At 43.6% G+C, this 25,837-nt stretch overlaps 1 protein-coding gene across 1 annotated transcript in view; it reads left to right on the forward strand.

The window, feature by feature from the left end:
* Positions 1 to 25,837, forward strand: part of LIPC (lipase C, hepatic type) — a 202,396-nt gene that overhangs the window by 155,315 nt on the left and 21,244 nt on the right. Inside the window, exons 8-9 of the mRNA XM_044283292.1 lie at positions 11,005 to 11,238; positions 13,175 to 13,417. Coding sequence (XP_044139227.1) covers positions 11,005 to 11,238; positions 13,175 to 13,417 — 477 coding nt within the window. The remainder of the gene's footprint in view (positions 1 to 11,004; positions 11,239 to 13,174; positions 13,418 to 25,837) is intronic.

Here is a 25,837-nt window from a genome sequence, read left to right on the forward strand (position 1 = left end):
AAAAAAAATCTCAGAATGGCCTGGATAAGTCAAAGTGTTTTAAAGTTATCAGCACTTAAAGGGACACTGGTCAGATTTGCAAAAATGTCCAAGTCCTTAAGGTGAAATAGGAATGAGTCCTAAAGGGGTTAAAAGGGTGTGACTATTCTTCCAATACTGAGTTATCAAAGGGCAGGACCAAAGTATATGGACCAAAGTGCCCGGATATATGTGACTCAATCGATCTGGGGTGAGATACCAACGGAGTGTAGTTTTTATTGCCGCCTCATAATGAGTAACACTTACAGCCCTTTTTAGTGTTTATTAGTGGCAAAAATATATATCTTATTTGCCGTTCAGCGTTGCAGTTATATTTTTTAAAGCCCTTTGTATTAGTGGCTAAAAAAATATATTATTTGTCGTTCAGCGGTGCAGTTATATGTTCTAAAGCCCTTTTTGGCATGTATAAGTAGAAAAAAGTAAGGGTCAATTTGCCATTCAGCGGTGCAGTTATATGTTCTAAAGCCCTTTTTGGCGTGTATTAGTGGCTAAAAAAACTATTATTTGTCATTCAGCGGTGCAGTTATACGTTCTAAGGCCCTTTCTGGTGTGTAATAGTGGCACAAAAAAAAAGTATTTCCCGTTGTGTGGTGAAGTGATAAAATTACAGCCCTTTTTGGCGTGTATTAGTGGCAAAAAATATATATTTGCAGTTCAGCGGAAGCACTTTTTGGCATGTATTAGTAACACAAAAAAAGTATTTGCCGTTGTGTGGTAGAGTGAGACAATTACAGCCCTTTTTGGCATGAATCAGTGGCAAAAAAACTATATATTTGACATTCACAGGTGCAGTTACATGTTCTAAATCCCTTTTTGTGGCGTGTATAAGTGGAAAAAATATATATATTTGCCGTTCAGCAATGCAGTTATATGTTCTAAAGCCCTTTTTGGCGTTTATTAGTGGCATAAAAAAAAGGTATTTGCCGTAGTGTAGTGAACTGAGAAAATTACAGCCTTTTTTGGTGTGTATTAGTGGCAAAAAAATATATATTTGTCGTTCACCGGTGCAGTTATATGTTCTGAAGCCTTTTGTGGCGTGTACTAGTGGCACAAAAATATATATTATTTGCCTTTCAGCGGTGCAGTTATATGTTCTAAAGCCCTTTTTGGCGAGTATTAGTGGCAAAAAAAGGGCTTATTAGCTGTTGTGTGGTGAAGTCAGAAAATTACAGATTTTTTGGGGGTGTTTCAACTTGCTTTTTATTTATTTATTTGATCTAACAGTATGTCAGACAGAAAAGTGCCAGGCCCTGCACAGGGGAGTGGCAGAGACCTAAATGGTTCTAGCGCAGGCAGAGGTCGCAAAAGAATAAGGGGGCGTGGCAGCAGGAGTCGCAACGAGAGGCCTGAGCTCCCGATGTCATCTAGAAGTCGTGTCTTGACCAGCAACCGAGCGATTCTTGAATGGTTGACTTGGTCATCCACTTCGTCCCAAGTGACATAAGACACCCCCAGTCAAGAGTCGGTGGGTTCGTCAGACACAACCCTTAGTTGGTCTGGCCCGGGAGCAGGCCCTGTGCCCTCACCTGTCCTCAACCTGCCTCTGTCCTTTTCTGTTCCCTCAGCCAGACAAGTATTTTATGCTGTGGGCTCAGCTCCACTATACAGCTAGGATGAGCTACTAGAGGACAGTCAACAGCTACTGGCCAGCCAAGATGTGGAGGAGACATATGCCGCTTCCTACGGTAGGCGGGCAAGTAGTGATGAGGAGAGTGGCTTGGGAGCTGGTGTAGCGAGTGGTCAGGCTCCTGGACCAGAGACTGTTGATGAGGACATCAGTGACATGCAGATAGTACTCAATGATGATGATGTAGCTGATCGCACTTGGGAGCTGGGTGAATTAAGGGCGTCATCATCATCTTGAGAAGAGGGTGGCAGCTTGCCAGTGAGGCAGCGTAGGGAGCCAAACGTACCCAGGGTAGACCATCCACTTCGCAGGAGCCTACCTGCCTGGAAAGTAGTGGTGCAGGGGTTTACGGAAGCAGCGCCGATAGCAGTCAGTCAGTGTGGAGTGTTGGGGGTAAAATCACCTACTGGGTGGTGTGGCAGTTTTTTTTTAAGCCACTGGAGGAGGTGAACATGCCCATTTGTAGAATCTGTGGGCAGAAGGTGAAGCGTTGCCAGGGTGCCACGGCCCTGCATCAACATATGCAGCGTCACCATAAAGTGGCCTGGGAGAACCGTGGCTCCGATGTGGTGGTCCAGCCTGCCTCCGCAACCGCTGCATAACCCAGTGGCACGCACCCGATTTCAGGCAGTCAAGGCTCCACCACCTCAGCCAAAGGTAGCTGTCTGTCCTTCCCATCATCTGCTGGTCCTGATGCTCCTGCTCCTCCTCCTACTTCTCGTCAGTCATTCCGTAAGCAATCGATCACCGAAGTGATTGCCAAGAGACAATAGTATGCGTGCACTAATCCAACGGCGCAGAAGCTGAATGTGCTCCTGGCCAAGTTGCTGGTGCTGCAGTCCCTCCTTTTCCAAGTGGTGGACTCTGCACCTTTCAGAGAACTGATGGCTTGTGTCAAGCTGAGGTGGAGAGTCCCAAGCCATAATTTCTTTGCCAAAAGGCAGCCCTGCACACGTATGTAGAACAGAAGGTGGGCCAGTCATTGAGCCTGTCGGTTTCTGCCAAAGTGCACGGCAGCGCCGACGTGTGGATCTGTAACTACAGTCAGGGACAATACACAATACATATCCTTTACGGCCCACTGGGTGAATGTGGTTCCTGCACAGCCACACAAGCAACTTAGCAAGGTGACGCCACTTCTGCCTCCACATCCTCACGCCATTGTTCCTGCGACAATGTCCAGCCTCTGCCTCCTCATCCTCCACTATGTCCTCAGCCTCCACTGTAGGGACAATTCACAGTGCCCCTCCAGCATACCACATGTGCAGGGCACGGCGGTGTCACGCTGTTCTGCACCTCGTTTGCCTGGGCGAACGGAGTCACACAGGGGAGGAACTGATCCGTGTCCTTCATCAAGTAATCGAATCCTGGCTTTCTCCACGACAACTCAAAATTGGAACCATGGTGACTGACAACGGGAAGAACATGGTGTTGCCACTGCATCAAGAAGGGCTGAGCCATGCACCCTGCATGGCACACGTGTTCAATCTGTTTGTCAAGCGGTTCCTGAAATCTTCCACCTATCTGCAAGACTTCCTAAAAATGGCCAGGAAACTTTGCATGCACTTCAGCCACTCGTACATGGCAAAGCACACCCTCCTTGAGCTGTAGAGGCAGAATGGCATCCCCCAACATAGGCTGATATGCAACATTTCCACCCATTGGAATTCCATCCTCCATATGTTCGACCGACTATACGAACAGAAAAAGGCCATAAGCGATTTCTTGATGATCCAAGCGGTCAGGAGTACTCCCCTGTGTAACTTCGATGTCAGCCAGTGGCAGCTCATGCATGACACCTGCCGTTTGCTCAGGCCCTTTGAGGAGGCCACGTTATTTGTCAGTCGCCAGGACTACGCAATGAACAATGTTTTTCCACTGCTTCATGTCCTGGAACAGATGCTGGTAAATCTGACTAGTCAGGGGACTGGAGATGTGGCGCCTAGATCTCACGGCCACATGAGCCTTGTGGGGGCTGAACTGGAGGAGGAAAACATTGGAGAACAAGCAATGTGTAGTGAAATGAGTGGTATTTATAAACAGGTGACAGGAAAGGAGGAGCAGCCAGAGGAGCTACAGGTTGATGAGGAAGACGAGGCAGAGGACCCAGACACACCGTGGCAGTATGCAGTGGAGTTGGAGGCAGGGAGTCCCTCAAAGTCACTTGCACAAATGGTCCGATGCATGCTCACTTGCTTGCGTAGTGACAGCCGAATTGTCAGTATTCAGCAAAGGGATGACATCTGGCTCTCCACCTTGTTGGACCCTCGCTACCTGTCAAAAATAGGGGCCTTTTTTATACCTGCTGAGAGGAAGGACAAACTGAACTACTATAAAGACATCCTATGTAGTATCAGACAATGAGAGGAATGGTCTGGGAAAACAAGTATTTTGCTCCCAGCGTGTGCTGCTGGGCTGATTTGCAGCCAGGTGGGGTCAAATACCGGACTGGATTTAATTGCCGGTCCGGGTTTTTGGCAGAACCTGGCTGTCCTTAAATAGGCAGCTGGGTTCAGAAGCAGGATCTCTGTGTTAGGATCTGAGTCTTGGTGCCAGGTTGGAGGGCTTAGACCCATGGGCTGAGGAAACAGGCCCCCTAAAGCCTGGCGTAAACTGCTGGAGGCAGAACTGACATGAAGGTGACTTGTCTTATGTAAACTTTCCAATTTGTGTGAAGTAACACCAAAATGTACTTTCGATTGTGTGTAAAGTAAACACCAAGACTGCAAAGTAACACATTGTTTTGTGCATTTGCCTCAAGTGTAAATAAACACTGAAGTTTTGCGTTAAGGGCTTGACTTTTGCGTCTGTACTGCGTCCGCTTACCCTATCGACCAGAGCGAAACCCCACAGTAGTCAGTTCGCCGCTGCCTATGTGCGCCATCGTCCGTCCTCTCCCAGGTCTGACCAGGGGGGCCCTCTGTGCTTACTTTACTCTGCCATGGCTGCTGTGGCAGGGTGGGAAGGTATGAGCAGTTCCAGCTCCATCAGCAGCAACTTGAGCCTAGAGTCGCTGATGAGCAGCTTTCTTCACCCGCCTAGTAAAGAAACTACTCACCAGCAGCAGCACCTGGAGCAGGACCTGAACCAGCAGGTGGTGGCATACTTCAACAGGACCCTGCCACCCCACATTGAAGATCCGCTGGACTACTGGGCAGCAGAACTGGATTTGTGGCCGCAACTGGCAGAGTTTGCCCTGGAAAAGCTGTCCTGCCCAGCCAGTAGTGTGGCATCAGAGTATGGGTTTAGTGCGGCGGGGGCCATAGTTACCCCAAGAATAACTCGCCTGTCCGCCCAAAATGTGGAGAGACTGACCTTTGTCAAGATGAATCAGGTGTGGATCAGCCAGGATTTCCAACCACCAATGCCTAATGCATCAGACTAGATCATCCATGGTGCCACACCAACACTTTGACAAAAGAGACCGGTTTCTTCTGGCTACCTACCTCGGCTACTATTGATGCTGCCACCCTCGATGCCACACATCTGATGCCAAGTGCTTCTTCTTCCACCCACCATCTTCAGCTGGTACTGGTATTGCCCCACTCTGTCAACGGGTCACTCTGTGGTCTCTTGATCCTAATGCCACCTCACCACTCAGGTCTCCTGATGCTGCTGCTGCCACCTACACACTCTCTATGTATCCCCCTGTGGCCACCTCCTGATGCTGCTGTTGCCTCCACCTCCACACTCTGTCATTGTGCCACTCTGTGACCTCCTGATGCTGCTGCCACCTCCACACTGTCATTGTGCCACCCTGTGGCCTCCTCCTGATGCTTGCTGCTGTTGCCGCCACCTCCACACTCTGTCATTGTGCCACTCTGTGGTCTCCTGATGCTGCTGCTGCCACCTCCACACTGTCATTGTGCCACCCTGTGTCCTCCTCCTGATGCTTCTGCAGCCGCCACCTCCGCATTCTGTCATTGTGCCACTCTGTGGCCTCCTGAAGCTGCTGCTACCTCCACACTGTTCTTGTGCCATTCTGTGGCCTCCTCCTGATGCTGCTGCCACCTCCAGACTCTCATTGGGCCACTCTGTGGTCTCCTCATGCTGCTGCCACCTCACCACTTTTTCATAGGGGCACTCTGTGGACTTCTCATGCTGTTCTCACCCTCCCCACTTCATGACTGAGCCACTATTTTGCCTTTCGGCCTGGCTGACATCATCATTTATTTGACCCTTCTTCTGATCTGTCAGAAGGAAGGAAATATGAGACACACAACGGATCCTGTCTATGTAACCGCTGTAAGGCCTGCATGACATGGTCCCTATTTTGCATCAGAATTGGCTTATGATTTGGTAGCCAAAAGCAGGAATGGGTACAAAACACAGAAGACATGCAAATATTCCATTCACATGTCATCTCTGTTTTGGATCCACTCCTGTTTTTTTGGGCTTTAGCAATACTGATGGATTACTGACCAAATGCTGACCGAGTGAAGGCGGATGCTCCACAGACAGGATCCGTTTTTTGGGGGTTATTGTTCTGACGGATCAGAGGAAGGGAAAAATAGTCAGTGACGTCAACACAAACTTACTGCAGACACCCTGTCCACTCTGTCAGGGGGGCTCTACTTGTATAAGCGTTTAATAAAACAGGTTCTGTAGAAATCTATGTGGAATCAGTGAATTGGTGTAAATGGAGTGCGCTCTTTCATGCTATAAGTTATTTGGTCAGTTTTGCCCCCGTGACTGCCCAAATAAGGGAAGTTTGCAGTGATTCTAAGTGTGACGCCTGTCATCTGCATGTCATACTGACTCACAGTATTATTTCGCTACCACAGCAGACTCCCTATGCGTGTTACTGCAAGGCACAGTGTTCTACACCACTATAAAGGCTCTCTGCAGACAGGAAATAGCATTTTTCTGGAAAATTTGGCAAACCGGCCAAATCAAATTTTTAAAAAATTCGCTCATCGCTAGTCACAGCTCATCTACTCCCTCTCCCTAAAAATGAACTATGCACAGATCATGTGTAGAACACTCTCCCATAGAAGTTAATGAGTTATCTCCTGGCCATTGTGTCTATGTTCCCTGTAGCTGCTAACAACAGCTCAGGCAAGATGGCTGCCCCCAAGTTTGTGTACAGAAAATAAAAAAATATACATTCAGATTCAGAAACTAAAAATAGATTAGAGAAAAGGAATATGCCTCCATGTATGGTTTTAGTAAAATAAATTATAGCTAAATACAGTTGCAAGAAAAAGTATGTGAACCCTTTGGAATGATCTGGATTTCTGCACAAATTGGTCATAAAATGTGATCTGATCTTCATCTAAGTCACAACAACAGACAATCACAGTCTGCTTAAACTAATAGCACACAGAGAATTAAATGTTACCATGTTTTTATTGAACACACCATGTAAACATTCACAGTGCAGGTGGAAAAAGTATGTGAACCCCTAGACTAATGACATCTCCAAGAGCTAATTGGAGTGAGGTGTCAGCCAACTGGAGTCCAATCAATGAGATGAGATTTGAGGTGTTGGTTACAGCTGCCCTGCCCTATAAAAAACACACACCAGTTCTGGGTTTGCTTTTCACAAGAAGCATTGCCTGATATGAATGATGCCTCGCACAAAAGAGCTCTCAGAAGACCTACGATTAAGAATTATTGACTTGCATAAAGCTGGAAAGGGTTATAAAAGTATTTCCAAAAGCATTGCTGTTCATCAGTCCACGGTAAGACAAATTGTCTATAAATGGAGAAAGTTCACCACTGCTGCTACTCTCCCTAGGAGTGGCCGTCCTGTAAAGATGACTGCAAGAGCACAGTGCAGACTGCTCAATGAGATGAAGTAGAATCTTAGAGTGTCAGCTAAAGACTTACAAAAGTCTCTGGCATATGCTAATATCCCTGTTAGCGAATGTACGATACGTAAAACACTAAACAAGAATGGATTTCATGGGAGGATACCACAGAGAAAGCCACTGCTGTCCAAAAAAAACATTGCTGCACGTTTAAAGTTTGCACAAGAGCACCTGGATGTTCCACAGCAGTACTGGCAAAACATTCTGTGGACAGATGAAACCAAAGTTGAGTTGTTTGGAAGAAACACACAACACTATGTGTGGAGAGAAAGAGGCACAGCACACCAACATCAAAACCTCATCTCAACTGTGAAGTATGGTGGTGGGGGCATCATGGTTTGGGGCTGCTTTGCTGCGTCAGGGCCTGGACAGATTGCTACCATCAAAGGAAATATTAATTCCCAAGTTTATCAAGACATTTTGCAGGAGAACTTAAGGCCATCTGTCCACCAGCTGAAGCTCAACAGAAGATGGCTGTTGCAACAGGACAACGACCCAAAGCATAGAAGTAAATCAACAGAATTGCTTAAACAGAAGAAAATACACCTTCTGGAGTTGCCCAGTCAGAGTCCTGACCTCAACCCGATTGAGATGCTGTGGCATGACCTCAAGAAAGCGATTCACATCAGACCTCCCAAGAATATTGCTGAACTGAAACAGTTCTGTAAAGAGGAATGGTCAAGAATTACTCCTGACCGTTTTGCACGTCTGATCTGCAACTATAGGAAACGTCTAGTTGAAGTTATTGCTGCCAAAGGAGGTTCAATCAGTTATTAAATCCAAGGGTTCACATACTTTTTCCACCTGCACTGTGAATGTTTACATGGTGTGTTCAATAAAAACATGGTAACATTTAATTCTTTGTATGTTATTAGTTTAAGCAGACTGTGATTGTCTATTGTTGTGACTTAGATGAAGATCAGATCACATTTTATGATCAATTTGTGCAGAAATCCATATCATTCCAAAGGGTTCACATACTTTTTCTTGCAACTGTACATTACATTTTGGACAGCTCCTTTGGAACATGAAAGGAGTTATCTGATTGGTTGCTATAGGCAACTAAGCCAGTTCTACTTTACACCAGTTTGATAAATGACCCCCATTATCTTTAAAGAGGACCTTTCACCATAAAATACAGTGCAATCTACAGGCACCATGTTAAAAAGCAGGAGGATCCGAGCAGAGCGATATACAGTTTAGTTGGAAAAGATTCAGTAAAACTTTTTGTAAAAATGTTTACATTTTAGACATTTATATCTCTGCTTTTTGAAACATAGGACTCTCACACAAACGTATATTTGCAATTCATTTCTATAGCATAATTAGTGTACAGAAATCCACTGCTAACTTTAATGTGTAGGAAATTATACGCCCGTGTGAATAGCCCACTCGGGCTTATATTTTCCGTCAGTATTTGAAATACGCAGCATGTCCTCGTTTTCTTCCATTTGCGCCCAAAAATGCAGGAAGGAAGAAATGTGCTTGCAAATCCAGATAAATTACTAAATCAGTACTGATGACAATATGAATGGTATATCATCCGGAATCCATGCGTGGTCAAAGCCAGAATATGGACTAATTTCAATACACTTGTGTGAAGGATGACACCTTCCCAGTGTACTGATGGCTGTACATGGTGGTGGTCGTACATTACAAAAAGCAGAGGATTAAATGTATAAATTACGTTTTTTTTCTGAATAATTTCACACAAAACTATACATCAATCTGCTCAGCTACTCTTGCTGTATAACAGGCTGCCTGCAGATTGCATTGCATTTTGTGGTGACAGGTTCCCTTTAAGTCCCAAGCTGTAATGATGCCTTGTTTTCAGCACTGCTAAATACAGTGAGAAACAGAAGTATTTGAGGTGTTCAAATACTTATGTTCAGCAGTGCAAGACAAATACATTATTTAAAAATCATACAATGTGATTTCCTGAATTGTTTTATTTTTTCCGTCTCGCAGAGTGGGAATGCACCTACAATGTGAATTTCAGACCCCTCCATGATTTCTAAGTGGGAGAACTTGCAAAATCGCAGGGTGTTCAAATACTTCTGTTCCTCACTGTATAAGAGACTATTTAAACAAACTGCTAAAAATTTCTCATATGCACAATGTATTACTTATTCAGCAGGCATGGCACAGAGCGGTGAGGCAGGCAGCCAGTGCAGAAACTGATTAGAATATTGTTTGTTAACACTATATTTATAGAGATTAGCTGTAGCTTCGCTGTACTAATCCAGTGCAATCATTAATAAGAAAACATCTGAAATGGAAAAATATCTAAGAATATCTCTAATCCCTTCACCAATTAGCAATGCAGAATTACAATACTGTTGATTAGTAATTTGCTCCTAAATATGACATGATTAGCGGGATTTGATAGTATTTTTAGTTCTGCACTGAATTCATTGTTGATCAGATGTTTATTATTTCATGTATTAATATTGACAACTCCTCTGATATTAGTTCATAGGAAAACCAGGTCATCCCAGACTCCCAAAGACTTTCTCATTGTAATAAGGGCTGCCACATACCGGTAAATTTACTGACATGGCACTTTGCCACTTGTCAGAATGATAAATGAATCTGAAAAACAAGAGACGTCTACAAAAAACAAGGAATCCAGGCCAAAAATAAAAATGTACCGCCTTATTCTTGATGCTTTTTATATCACCATTGCTCTCTAATGTAGGACGCAATGACTTGACACTTGTTCTCCCCCTTTCCCTTCCTTGTAAGGAGAATTTTCAGTTCCATATTTTGGTAAAGCTGCAATGCCAGTAAGGGCTCATGCTCACGAACATATTTTCTTTACGTGTCCGTACCGTTTTTTTTGCGGACCATATGCGGAACCATTCACTATAATGGGTCCGCCAAAAAACTGAAGTTACTCTGTGTGCATTCCGCTTCCATATGTCTATATTTCCACAAAAAAAATAGAACATGTCCTATTATTGTCTGCATTACGGACAAGGATAGTACTGTTCTATTAGGGGCCAGCTGCTCTGTTCCGCAAATTGCGGAATGCACACGGACGTCATCCGTATTTTTTGCGGACCGCAAAATACATACGGCTGTGTGCATGAGCCCTAAAAATTAGGAATCCTAATGGAGAAGGTCAACCAGAGCTGGATCTGTTCTCTGCAGGCCTCAGATTAGACCCCCTGAATGTGCCAGTTTGGTTTTAGGTTGGTTGTACTAATTAAGAAAGGTGCAATGTAGAAAATTCTCTGAATCTGGCAATTAGGATGTCCTACCTCAAACGTCAGAGGCTAACAATTCCTGCCGTATCAGAACATGCTGATGCCCATGTGTAGTCACCCAAGCCTGTGCCAATGGTAAGTGCACAGATAGAGCTATTATGGAGTGATCTGTGGAAGGCACTTACAGTATGGGCCCTCTACTTTATACAGAGGACAGAGATCAAGCATACATAGATCACCAGAGAACATTGAGAACGCCAAGCTGCTTTGTCCTCTGACAGCATTTAAAGCATGTTGTTGTTGTTGTTTTTTATAGGTCTTGACCCTGCTGGTCCTTTATTTGAAGGAATGTCTTCAGTAGATCGCCTGTCACCAGATGATGCCAGCTTTGTGGATGCCATTCATACAAACACAAAACAACATATTGGATTAAGTGTTGGCATTAATGAGCAAGTTGGTCACTACGATTTTTACCCCAATGGAGGTGACATTCAGCCTGGCTGCAACTTTCGAGACTTGTACAGCCATATAGCAGAGCATGGAATCTTTGGTAAGAAGCCATGAGATTACACATGTTGTACATATTAAAGCTAAAACTGAATATGTGTGGCAGGCAACTTTTACTATACATTTTTATTTCCCATATTGAATGTTTTATAGTCCTGACAGAGTCACATAACGTGATGTGACCATTAGAAGTGAAAGATATGAACAATACATGCAAAGTAAGATGAGCACATCCCTAGTGCATTTGAGAAGCTACAGTTGTTTGCACACAAGAGTAGACAGATTCTCACTGTAAGCACTCACCACCCATCGGCATCTCTCAGCTCCAACCTAGTGAGTACGGCTTCCAGAGTAGCGCTGCTCCATCCACTCCACACTGGATTGTAATCTTCTCCTTGCCTGCAGTGATTCTATTTGTCCATAGGGTATGCATTTCCTTAACGGGACAGTGAGCATGCCCTTGTCTACCAGCTTTTCCAGGGTATTTGGCACCCTTCCCTGTCGGACGGTGCTTCAGCTTGCTAGTTCCTGCCAAGATGCACTACTTTTCTTTCTGATGTACTGTACCTGACTTCTGCTTGTTTACTGGATTTGAGCCTCTGCTCTCTGGCCTGACCTCTGCCTGACTCACCCCTTGACCCTATGCTGCCTGCCTCTACCTTTGGCCTAATTAGATTGAAGGAACTTTGGCTGCCCAGACCTCAGCTTATACACTGACTATGATTTTGCCTGTCCACTTTAGTGCCACACACTGGTGACTCTTGACCCACCTTGGTCAACTGTCACTGAACTGTGACTACTTCAATATGTAGCAGCCTAGTGATTACCCTGCATCGTACACCAGATCCCTGTGAAAGGGTGAAGACCGGGGGGCAATTCGATAATGCCCTTAGGAGTAGCCCTTATTCAGATTCATTCAGTGACAAAGAGGGTCCGCACCCTCTGTCTTACAATTGCTTCCCTATAAAGCAAAGCTGTTGATTCAATAGAGTAAAGAATTGCAGGGTAAAAATATATGTCCATACAATACGCATAAGATAGGAAGGAGATGGTTCTGAAAGCCTAGTATACTGCAGAAGCTAGACAACTACAGTTATGTCATAGGGTGGCCAGATGGCAACATATTGAGAACGGTATACGTGTAGAGAGCATGGAGTGTGAGAGATTGGGGGTAAAATATGTAGTAAATAAGAATTCTAAGGACTGGTGGTGGGAAAGGGACTTGTGGTCAAGGGACAATAAAAAAGAATACGGTAAATGTCCAACAGATAACTATCATAAAAAATATTTCACATGCAATAGAACAATAGAACTAAGAAATGGGGGTCATTCAAAATTAATGTGGTATTAAACCTACTAGAAATGAAAAATTAGAAGCTCTTTGCGCACATTTTTTATTAAACGTGTGTCGGGCCCATCTACCAGGCGCCAAGGGTACAAATGTAGCTGGTTCCTACATGCCCTGAATATTGTAGGCTTAGGTAAGTCAAAGAGAGGCAGTTCTGTTAGTGTTAGAAACCACCTTGACGCCTGGTAGACGGGCCCGACGCACGTTTGATCAAAAATGTGCGCAAACAGCTTCTATTTTTTCATTTCTAGTAGGTATAATACCACATTAGTTTTGAATGACCCCAATTTCTCAGTTTTATTGTTTGCATGTGAAATGTTGTGCAGCCATGCTTTTATTAGTTCTCTATATGCTGGCTGGATGGATATGAACCTGTGACCATGATTGTGGTTATAGAGGTGTAGTTATAAGGGGTGCAGAGGTAGCAGCCGCATATGGACCCTAAGGTGGCCCAACAGCTTCTCTGCCATCAGTATTACAAATTGCACATGGAAACCCTGTTATTTTTCTCTGGGGCCTAGGAATTTCAAGGTAGCCATTCTGAAAATAGCTGTTTATACTGTACAACTACTGACGCTCCTGATAGAAGAGAGGACATCCTTAATATTAATATTGCATTTTTTATCTTAAGGGTTTACACAGTCTGTGAAATGTTCTCATGAGAGGTCTGTTCACCTTTTCATGGACTCAATACTAAATGAAGATAAGCACATTGCTGGTTATGAATGTAAAGACATCAAAACCTTCGAGAAAGGAATGTGTCTGAAATGTCCAAAAAGTGGTTGCATTGTTTTGGGGTACAATATCAAAATGGATGGAATACCGCCTGGGCATGGTCTCTTCCTGAAAACACGGTCAAACATGCCATTCAAAGGTAAGTGTTGAAGTTGGTACCTTTTATTACCGCATTCACCTGTGGAGTGGAAAGGTCTGTACAAGTAGATACAGCTTGTGTCACTGGTTCTGAAACTGTGATTTAAATCCAAAGGATGAAGGTAGGGCTGAGACTTCACTGTGGAAGCTCTATACATACTTTATTATTGCATAGTCAGCAATGATCTAATAGAACAGCATTATTGTAAAAAAAAAAAAAGGATTGATTGCAATGATCACCTACATAATAATAACTGCCATCACAGGGACCATAACCCACTTTGAGGACAGAGGTCCCCTGAGTTCCATTTGGCAACGGCTTGTATATATTATACGACACACACATCAATCCACCACTATTCAAGAAAAAGTTAAAGGGGTTATCTCATGATTAAAAAATGAAAACAAGACATCATACGGTATATGACAATCTCTTCCTAAGGGCTCATTCAGACGGCCGTATGCGGTCCGCAAAAATGCGGATCCATTTTTTTGCGGATTAGATGCTGTCCCATTCACTTCTATGGGGCCCTTTTCTTCCATTGCACGGTTCAGCAAAAAAATGAAACATGTCCATGAAAATCAGGACATGGCCCTATTGAACTCTATGGATCAGCAAAAAGACGGAATGCAATCTGTTTTTTTGCGGAAATGTTGAACTGTCCGCAAAAAAACGGATCCGCATTAGCCCTAACAAAGCTAGAACCAGCCCTGTACCTCACACGGGTTCAGAGAGCTCCACATTCATTGCTCTGCTAGATTTATATCAAGCTGGCAGCTCAGGGGGAGTGTCCTTTCTGCTGCAGTTCAGGGGGAGTGCCCTTTCTGCTGCAGCCCAGGGGGAGTGTCCTTTCTGCTGCAGCCCAGGGGGGTGTCCTTTCTGCTGCAGCTCGGGGGGGGGGGTCATTTCTGTTGAAGCTCTCCCTATCACAGCTAAGAAGGCAGATTAATTATGACAGAGAACATATGCAGCCATCTCAGTGAGCAGGACAGAGAAATAAAAATAAAACAAACAAACAACAGGTGGCGCTATACAGATACATTTTATTGAATAACTCAGTGGCTATACAAACTTTTTATTACATACAATAACAAAAGTACTCAGATCCAGGTGCTGGTTTGAAAACTGTAGAACATTTTTCATAGGACAACCCCTTTAATACAAAGATTATCAAAACATAAGATAGAAAATTTCTGAAAGATCCATTACAGGGGCGTGGCTAAAGGCTCCTGGGCCGTGGTACAAGAGTTCAGCTTGGGCCCCCCTTCCCTCAGTGCTTGTGCACGACAAGGGTCTTTGGGCCCCCTCAGGCTCCTGGTGACTGCTACCTCTGCACCCCCTATAGCTACGCCCATGGATCCATGGATCCATATGTAAATCCATATACCAGGGATGCTCAACCTGCGGCCCTCCAGCTGTTGTAAAACTAGAACTCCCATCATACCCTGCTGTAGGATGATAGCTGTAGACTGTCTGGGCATGCTGGGAGTTGTAGTTTTGCAACAGTTGGAGGGCCGCAGGTTGGGCATCTCTGCCATATACCATCAGGTGCAATCATTAGAATACAGGTCCAGTTTTCCTCAGTTTGTATTTTGAGAATGGGCATCATAACAGCCTTAGGCTACTTTCACACTCGCGTTTTGGCTTTTCGTTTGTGAGATCCGTTCAGGGCTCTTAAAAGAGGTCCAAAACGGATCAGTTTTGCCCTAATGCATTCTGAATGGAAAAGGATCTACTCAGAATGCATCAGTTTGCACCCTTTCAGTCACCATTCCGCTCTTGAGGCGGACACCAAAACGCTGCAGCGTTTTGCTGTCCGCCTGACTAAGCGGAGCCAAACTGGCACACAATGTAAGTCAATGGGGACGGATCCGTTTTCTCTGACACAATCTGGCACAATAGAAAACGGATCCGTCCTCCATTGACTTTCAATGGTGTTCAAGACGGATCCGTCATGGCAATAGAAGACATAATACAACCGGATCCGTTCATGACGGATGCATGCGGTTGTATAATTGTAACAGAAGCGTTTTTGCAGATCCATGACGGATCCGCAAAAAGCGGTAGTATGAAAGTAGCCACCTTCACAGAACACAGGTTGCTGTAAACAACCCCTATATCTAGCAGATGTGGGCTGCAGGACAGGGGGCAATGGCAGTAATACAATCACATTAGGTGATTGCTAATAATGCGGTTTGCAGTCCTAATATAATATGCAAAGCGACGTCAAAATTATATATCAAGTTATAGATATAAGATGGGGTTTCCACATTTATATTGTTGATGCCATCTTTGAAGCTAAAACCAGAAGTCAATTTAAACAAAGAGCACTCAGTCTTTCCTTTATTCCTCTATTTATGATCTGTTCCTGACTTTGGTTCCGAACACTACATCAAGCTTAAAGGGAACCTGTCACCAGCACAATCTGAAAGCACCGAGGCTGAGCAGATTGATATATAGTTTTGTGGGAAAAGCTTCAGTAAAACCTATTTAAACCATTTAAAATGCAGCTATTTCTGACTTCAGTTGCACACATGGGGGAGCAGTTATCGGTGATTGATAGCATTAGTGTGTACACAGAGATAGCTGTCAGTCACTGACAGTTGTACACGGGGAGGTGTTATCAGTGATTGATAGAATTCTCTGCTTAATTGTGTATACATAGCTGTCAGTCTCTGATAGCTATACACAGGGGAGGTGTTATCAGTGATTGATAGCATTCTCTGTGAAAGGGTGTATACAGAGATAGCTGTCAGTCTCTGATAGGTGTACACAGAGGAGGTGTTACCAGTGATTGATAGCATTCTCTGTGTAAGTGTGTATACATAGATAGCTGTCAGTCACTGATAATAGTACACGGGAGGTGTTATCAGTGATTGATAGCATTCTCTGTGTAAGTGTGTATACATAGATAGCTGTCAGTCACTGAGAACTGTACACAGGGGAGGTGTTATCAGTGATTGGTAGCATTCTCGATGTAAGTGTGTATACATAGATAGCTGTCAGTCACTGAGAACTGTACACAGAGGAGGTATTATCAGTGATTGGTAGCATTCTCGATGTAAGTGTGTATACAGAGATAGTGGTCAGGCTCTGCTAGCTCTACACGGGGAGCTGTATAAGTGGTTGGTAGCATTCTCGATGTAAGTGTGTATACATAGATAGCTGTCAGTCACTGATAGTTGTACACAGGGGAGGTGTTATCAGTGATTGGTAGCATTCTCGATGTAAGTGTGTATACAGAGATAGCTGTCAGTCACTGTTAGCTCTACACGGGGAGCTGTATAAGTGGTTGATAGCATTCTCTGTGTAAGTGTGCATACATAGATAGCTGTCAGTCATTGATAACTGTACACGGGGGAGGTGTATCAGGGATTGATAGCATTCTCTGTGTAAATGTGTATACAGAAATAGCTGTCAGTCACTGAAAGTTGTACACTGGGAGGTGTTATCAGTGATTGATAGAATTCTCTGTGTAAGTGTGTATACAGTAGCTGTCAGTCTCTGATAGCTGTACACAGGGGAGGTGTTATCAGTGATTGATATCATTCTCTGCTTAATTGTGTATACATAGATAACTGTCAGTCACTGATAGCTGTACACGGAGGTGTTATCAGTGATTGATAGTATTCTCTGTGTAAGTGTGTATACATAGTGGTCAGTCACTGAGAACTGTACACAGAGGAGGTGTTATCAGTGATTGATAGTATTCTCTGTGTAAGTGTGTATACATAGATAACTGTTACTGATAGCTGTACACGGAGGTGTTATCAGTGATTGATAGTATTCTCTGTGTAAGTGTGTATACATAGATAGCTGTCAGGAATGGGGGTGGTCCAGAAAGAGCATGTGTTTAAATTATTAAATGACAAGTGTTTCTGAATCTTTTCCCATAAAACTATATATCAATCTACTCAGCTCCTCCTGCTCTGTAACATACTGCCTACAAATTGAACAGTGTTTTGTGGTGATAGATCCTGTTTTTAAGTTCACACATGATAGCTTTGCCCCATATATCTGAATAGAGCTTGCAGAAATGCATGCACATGCTATGGAAACAACCCCATTCAGATGCATGGAAAAGATTTTTCAGCCGCAGAAATGTCTACAATGAGCCTACGGAATGTGAATATGCCCTAAAGCATTGCATGTGTTATTAATCAGAAGTTAAATGATGCTAATTCCTCCGCTTGAACTACTTTATGATTTTGACACAGTACTGTTTCCATAAATCAGTGGGCTCTTTCGTTGACAGAATTGAGTTGACTGCTGACAGGCTTTGTATGCTCATGAGGAAGCATTCTAAAAGGATGTAACAAACTGCTCCATAAATAACCTTTAAAAAATGATGATATGGAGACTTGAACTTGTTATTCGCTCTCTGAAAATACTGCCTTTTTGGACATCACAACATCTGCCTTTATGCATCATATTTTTTATCTTCTTGTAAATGTCAGAGATAATATTTCACATGTGCAGGATGGAGGGTGGTAGTGTGCCAGCTGTCTTGCACGTCTGGGGAAACAAATTATTGGCTGAAATGTTAATATTCAAAGGGACTTTCACCATATGCTTCAATAAATATATTTCAGACTTTGTCAATCCTTCTGCCATTACGGTCAGATAGGATTCATCAAGATGGGCATTCTATATAGAAATTCAAGGCATTGTATTGATGGGGCTCCTGACTGCGACACAAAGCAACTCTCACCTGTCATTATAGGATCTCAGATATGTGCAAGAATAACAGAAGCTAAATATAACATCATACATAGTGGAGTCATATTATTATGACTACCTGCTAATATTCAGAGTAACCGCTGTGCGCAGCACAGACAACAGCTAGACGGGCTGGGAGTGACTCAATAAGGTCCCGGTAGGTTTTCACAGGTATCTGGAGCCATGCTGACTGCAGTGCATCCCACAACTGCTGGAGGGTACGTGGGGGGAGGATCCGTAGAGCGAATATGATGATCAAGGTGGCCCCACAGATGCTCAATTGGGTTCAAGTCTGGAGAATTAGGGGGCCAAGGTAGTACTTGAAAGTCTTGGTCATTCTCTTCCAACCAATGTCGGACATTTATAGCTGTGTGACATGTCTCATTGTCTTGCTGGAAGATCTCATCTGCCCCAAGGAAAGACAACCAGCATGTATGGGAGCACATGATGTGCAAGGATGGATTCATACCCACATGCATCAAAAACATTCCCCAGGCCATAACGCTAGCACCACCACCTTGTGTTCTTCCAGCAATGGTTGTAGGGTGTTTGTTCTCTGATGTTCCTCACCAACGTCCATCCAATCAATAATGCAGAAGACTGGGGCTCATTGAAGAAGGCAACTGTTTGCCAATCCACAGAGGTCCAACTCTGAAACTGCGTGAAAATTGAAGACTTTTCTGCCATTTGTTAGCAGAGGTGCAGTGACCATTCATCTGCTTCAGAGCCCCATGAGCAGCAGGGTTTGCTGAACTATTTTAGAAACACGCCTGGTAGCCCCTTGTTCATTTTGATGGTGCGTTTCTCCACTGTAATATGTCGGTCCGCCCTCGTGCTCCTTCGTGAACAGACGTTCACTTCTCACTTCAATGGCACATGGTGCTCTGCATTTTACATGTTGCTTATTCACAATGGTGCCATCTGTGCACTCAGAATACACTTTCACCACAGCAGCACAAGAACAGTTCACAAACTGAGCATTTTTAGAAATACTGCTACCCTTGCCCCATTTTGCAACTCTGACATATTGCCCCTTTTACCCATGACAACAACAAGTGATATGTGTGCAGACAGCCTATCACACACCTTATATACCTATCACAGGGGCATTGCTAGGGTCTCAAAAGATCCGGGGCCCAAGCCCCAATAACTATGGCCCAATTCTCTAAGTCGCCCTCCCTCCACACACCGCATTTTGCTATACTTGCTATACAGCAGCACATATCTGTCACATCCAGGGCCTCCTAGGTGACGTCTCCTCCAATGTAGATCTTCTCTGTCATCATCTTCTCCATTTGGTCTGTACAACTTCTTTCAGCCGAGCCTTGTCCCTGAAGAGTGTGACACACAGACATCTTAGCTTCCTCATATTTCTATCATCATCCCCCAACCTGGAGTCCCGACAGTGTTATCCTACTGCTCACTGTGCTCCCCAATACCCCAAATACTATGCTGAAGAAAATTAGTGCCCCCATATTAATAGTGCTCCTCATAGTCCCACTAATAGTAATTCCCTTCTAGAATGCCCTCATTAGTAATACTACCGCCTACAGTGCCCCCAACAGTAATAATGCTTCCGAAGAATTTCCCCATTAGTAATACTGCCCCTACAGTTCCCCCAACCGTGATAGCATTCCACAAGAGTGCCCCCTTTAGTAGAAGAGCCTTCTAGTATTAATAATACCCTCACAGAGCCCCCAGTAGAAATAAGGCCCCCCCCCTATTGTTCCCCCAGTGGTAATAAAGCTATCTACAGACCCCTCAGTAGTAATAAGGACCCCATAGTGCTCTTTGTAGAAATAAGACGGATCTATAATTCCCTCCTATAGAACCCACAGGTAGTAATAATAATGCTTATAATATCCCCTGGATTTATAATACCCCTACAGTGCCCCCAGTATTTATACTGCCCTCTACTGTTATAATGTTCACCCTGAAGTGCCGCCAGTATTTATAATGCCCCCTGCAGTGCCCCCTGTAGTTATATTCCTCCCTCTACCATACAGTCCCATGTAAATAACCATCACACCATCTCTCCTGCCCATTCAAAATACAGTCCTATGTAAATAACATCACTCCACTCCCTTTAGCCCCTCCAATATATAGTCCCATGTAAATAACACTATTTCCCTCTCTCCACCATAGAGTCCCATGTAAATGACATCACACCATCTTTCCAGCCCCCTCCAATATACAGTCCCATTTAAATAACATCGCCTCCTCCCCAGCCGCATTCAACATACAGTCCCAAGTAAATAATATCACCCCCTCCACAGCTGCCTCCAACATGCAATCACATGTAAACATCACCCCCTCAATATCCAGTCCCATGTAAATAACATTATTCCCTTCCTAAGATCCCTGTAACATTCAGCCCCATGTAAATAACATCACTCCCTCCCACAGCCGCCTCCAACATACAATCCTATGTAAATAACATAATCCCCTCCCACAGCCGCCTTTAACATACAATCCCATGTAAATAGCATCACTCCCTCCTCCAGCCCCCTCCAACATACAGTCCCATGTAAATAACATCATTCCCTCCTACAGCCACCATCAACATACAGTCCCATCTAAATAACATGACCTCCTCCCCAGCCACCTCCAACACACAGTTCCATGTAAATAACATCCCTCCCTTCAACCCTAACATACACTCCCAGTTAAATAACCACAATGCCCAGCATTCCTCTGCCTCTCCCTTCCACTCACCTCTCCTCATGTAGCAGACATCACCACAGCTGCTTCTCCTCTTCACTGCAGTCCTCTCCTGCACTGGACACAAAAGTGGCAGTGTCCACCAGAGGTATTTTTAATGACCTCGTGGGGGACATATTATGTGCCAAAAATAAGTAAAAATATATAATATTTATTTTTTTAAATAAAACGCCTAAGGCTACTTTCACACTCGCGTTTAGTACGGATCCGTCTTGTATCTGCACAGACGGATCCGCACCGATAATGCAAACGCTTGTATCCGTTCAGAACGGATCTGTTTGCATTATTTATTCAAAAAAATCTAAGTCAAAACGGATCCGTCTTGACTTACATTGAAAATCAATGGGGGACGGATCCGTTTTCAATTGCACCATATTGTGTTAGTGAAAAACAGATCCATCCCCATTGACTTACATTGTAAGTCAGGATGGATCCGTTTGGCTCCGCATAGTCAGACGGTCACCAAAACGCTGCAAGCTGCGTTTTAGTGACCGTCTAAAAAACGCAACGGAGACCAAACGCAGCCAAATTGTTGCATTCTGAACGGATCCTTATCCGGTCAGAATGCATTGGGGCTGAACTGATCCATTTTGGGCCGCTTGTGAGAGCCTTGAAACGAATCTTACAAGCGGACACAGATACGCCAGTGTGAAAGTAGCCTAAGACAACAAAAATCATCTGAGCGGAATGTTCAGAGTATGGAACATCACAAGCCACAGATAAAACCCAGGAACATGCCCACGTGACAGCATGTGAGACTGGCTATCAGAGGCATCACATTTGGTAAGCACCTCATCTTACTTCATGTAAACCATTTGTACAACTAGAAAACCAATGTAATAAATCTGTCCTAGTGTTTAAAGGTTCTACAATTATGCAATTAATATAAAGTCACTGCAAACTAAAACAGACAAAACTTGGAAGCAATAGAGGCCAGGTCACTAATATCTACTTCGCTATCCATGGTCCTGATGAAAGGATCAGTAAAACAGAAACTCAGCGGTCTGCCTCTGCCCCACACAAGTCCATAGTATGCTTCTCTTAAACAGAGATCAGGAGGAGCTGAGCAGATTGATATATAATTATGTGAGAAAAGATTCAGTATAAGGCCTCATGCACACGACAGTATTTTTTTGCGGTCCGCAAAAAGGGGTTCCGTTGTTCTGTGATCCGTGTCCGTTTTTGTTTCCATGTGTCTTCCTTTATTTTTGGAGGATCTCCAGACATGAAGGAAAGTAAAAAAAATCTAAGTCAAGTTTGCCATGCAAATGAGGAAAAAAAACGGACGCGGATGACAATCTTGTGTGCCTCCGTGTTTTTTCACGGACCAATTGACTTGAATGGGTCTGCGAACCGTTGTCCGTGAAAAAAATAGGACAGGTCATATTTTTTTCACGGACTGGAAACACGGATCACGGATGCGGATCACGCGGTGCATTAGCCAAGTTTTCCACGGACCCATTGAAAGTCAATGGGTCCGCAGAAAATCATGGAAAACGGAACAACGGACATGGGACACAACAACGGGCGTGTGCATGAGGCCTAACTTGTATTTTATTAATTCACCATCTGCCAATTCTGGGGTAAGGAGTCCAGTGGTGGTCCTACATAGTGATTGACAGTCTTTCCCTGATGACTGTGCATACACAGAAAGCTGTAGGACCACCCACTGGACTCCTAAGCCCAGAATAAGCAGAAGTTTAAATTAATACATTAATATATGTAACTTAAATCTCAACAAGAAGAAAAGCAACTGACCCCATGTATGACAGATGGAGAGCATTTCCTATAACTTGACCTATTGGACAAAAGTATCTCACGGAAAGTTAGTCATCTGGTCTCATTTGATAAAATTTAAAAAACTCCATACTTTTTTCAGATTTGATATTCGCCTTTTCATTGTCATATGTGGTATAAACAATGAATGTACTTATGTGGTATCTGATAGAAACAGGTATGCATTTTGTTAGTTGCTTTGACCTTCCATATAATTTGGTAGTCTGCCCATTATTTTCTAGTACAGCATGAGCTACTTGATTAATATTCACTGTGATATGTGGGGACAATAGTACTTTCACAGCACTTGTCTACTATGTTCTCAGCTTGTATCTCTCAGTTCCTGAGGTCACATAGCTATCTTCCTTATTCAGGATTCTTCCCTAGAGGTAATAGAATGAACTGCTATTTGGGATATGTCTTTTGGTTCCTGCTTTGACTTTGAAGATGCATAACCCAGGGTTAAATCTCAGCTTCTGTTTCTTACGTGTCTGGCCAGCTCACTTTATCTCCATTTGCCTCAGGCAGCACACTGCAAGTTTTTCCAACCAGAAACTCAATGTACCTGTAAATTCAACCATGTAATTTAGTTTGTACATTTCCTGCAAAGGATACGAATAAATTAGAAAAATAATCATAATAAAAGTGGATTTTAGTGAAAGCTGTGGAAATGGAGATTATTACCTATGACACATTTTTAGCAGACTTTGTATAATCAGATACAGTTGTCAGACTTGATGAGTTATGTCTGTTTGTCTGCGTGACATCTCAGCATCGTACCCACAGCTCAAGTTGTCTGGGTTATGACCTAGTTATGGCTCCATGAGATTTAACTTATTCTAATCTGTAAGACGAACAATTTTCCAAAGACCTTTCTTCTTTCTTTTTAATTATAAAGAGAAGCAGATTTCCCCGAGACTAATACTGTATGCTTGCTTCTAATATAAATATGCGCGCAAGAAGCTGCTGCCTGAATCCCAATGTGCAAGGTTTTATTCTACCATCCCTTCTTTGTGAGCCAGAAGGAACATATGCAGGCGCCCAGCCAAGCACGAGAAAGTCTCAGTAATTGCTCTTCGACACCTGAAAGCATTTCCATTCTGCATACAGACTAACATTTATAGCCTTAATTAGTCTGCTGAGGACTCATTGTTACTCTACTACAGAACATTGGTGGTTCTATATAGGAATATACATTGACTTCTATCAGATGATAGAGCCAGCTTCTCCAAGTACAAATGGATGGTCCCAAATGCATTACTTGAATTTCTCACATGTTCAAGAGGCTTAGAGACTAATGAAAAGTCTCCCTAAATGATAAGTCAACGAACTAATTCAAATAAATATTTTATAGGTGACTACAATTCTTTCCATTCTCTATCCAAGTGAATTGTGGTGACTGATGACAACGAATAAGGCTTTTATTTATATAATATTCCCAAATATTCGAAAGTAAAAGACATACCGTATCTTTACTGTTGCATCAACTAAGTCTCAACACGCAGCTTGTGTACCAAACCCGACTTTGGATTGCTCATTTGAAATGTTTTTAAAGATGCGGGTGGGGGGCAGACTGGGCTGAGTGACTGGATAATCGCATTTGTGTGGGAGTTGTGGCAGGAATCTGAACCAGTTGGGCTGGAGAATAATTGAGAAGCTCTGACTGAAAAACTAGGTATGGATACGGGTAAGGGCTCTTTCACACCTGCGTTATTGTCTTCCGGCATACAGTTCCGTTGTCGGGGCTCTATGCCGGAAGAATCCTGATCAGGATTATCCTAATGCATTCTGAATGGAGTGAAATCCGTTCAGGATGCATCAGGATGTCTTCAGTTCCGGACCGGAACGTTTTTCGGCAGGAGAAAATAGCGCAGCATGCTGCGCTTTTTGCTCCGGCCCAAAAAACTGAAGACTTGCCGCAAGGCCGGATCCGGAATGAATGCCCATTGAAATGTATTAATCCGGATCCGGCCTTAAGCTAAACGTTGTTTCGGCGCATTGCCGGATACGACGTTTAGCTTTTTTAGAGTGGTTACCATGGCTGCCGGGACGCTAAAGTCCCGGCAGCCATGGTAAAGTGTAGCGGGGAGCGGGGGAGCAGCATACTTACCATCCGTGCGGCTCCCGGGGCGCTCCAGAGTGACGTCAGGGCGCCCCAGGCGCATGGATGACGTGATCGCATGGCACATAATCCATGCGCATGGGGCGCTCTGACGTCATTCTGGAGCGCCCCGGGAGCCGCACGGATGGTAAGTATACCGCTCCCCGCTCCTACTATGGCAACCAGGACTTTGATAGCGTCCTGGGTGCCATAGTAACACTGAAAGCATTTTGAAGACGGATCCGTCTTCAAATGCTTTCAGTACACTTGCGTTTTTCCGGATCCGGCGTGTAATTCCGGCAAGTGGAGTACACGCCGGATCCGGACAACGCAAGTGTGAAAGAGGCCTAAGACTTCTCTTCAGATAATCAACAAAATCATATCCATCATATATAAGTGTGACGAGGTGTGATACTTTTGTTACAAATGGAAGACCGTCTCTTCGATAGGGGGTGGAGGGATTGGGTGGGGGTTTGAGGGCTTAATTAATGGCTCTGTATATCATTTTCATATCTTGTCACAATATTACTTGTAATTAAGAAGTCCCTATTATTTATACAATTTTAAAAAATGTGCTGAATAAAAAATATCGGATTTAAAAAAAAATGTTTTAAAGATGCAGAAATGAATACTGAACTAATTCACTAAAGTCTCACGTGACATCATGTGAAACCAAAGGTCTCCAGACAGCATTAAAACGAAGTGATCTATGATCTGAAGCTTGCTTTGCTCAAGCCTACATATAATGTACTAGTGCGTCTCAATAAATTAGAATATCATTAAAAAGTTAATTTATTTCAGTAATTCAATTCAAAAAGTGAAACTCAAATATAGATTCATCACACACAGAGTGATCTGTTTCAAGCGTTTATTTCTTTTTAATGTTGATAATTATGGCTTACAGATAATAAAAACACAAAAGTCTGAAAATTAGAATATTGTGAAAAAGTTCAATACTGTAGACTCATGGTGTCACACTCTAATCAGCTAATCAACACAAAACATCTGCAAAGGTTTCCTAAGCCTTTAGATGGGCCCTCAGTTCGGTTCAGTAGGCTACACAATCATGGGGAAGACTGCCAACTTGACAGTTGTCCAGAAGA

This window comes from Bufo gargarizans, chromosome 2 (genome assembly GCF_014858855.1).
Source record: "Bufo gargarizans isolate SCDJY-AF-19 chromosome 2, ASM1485885v1, whole genome shotgun sequence".
Taxonomy (NCBI): Eukaryota; Metazoa; Chordata; class Amphibia; order Anura; family Bufonidae; genus Bufo; species Bufo gargarizans.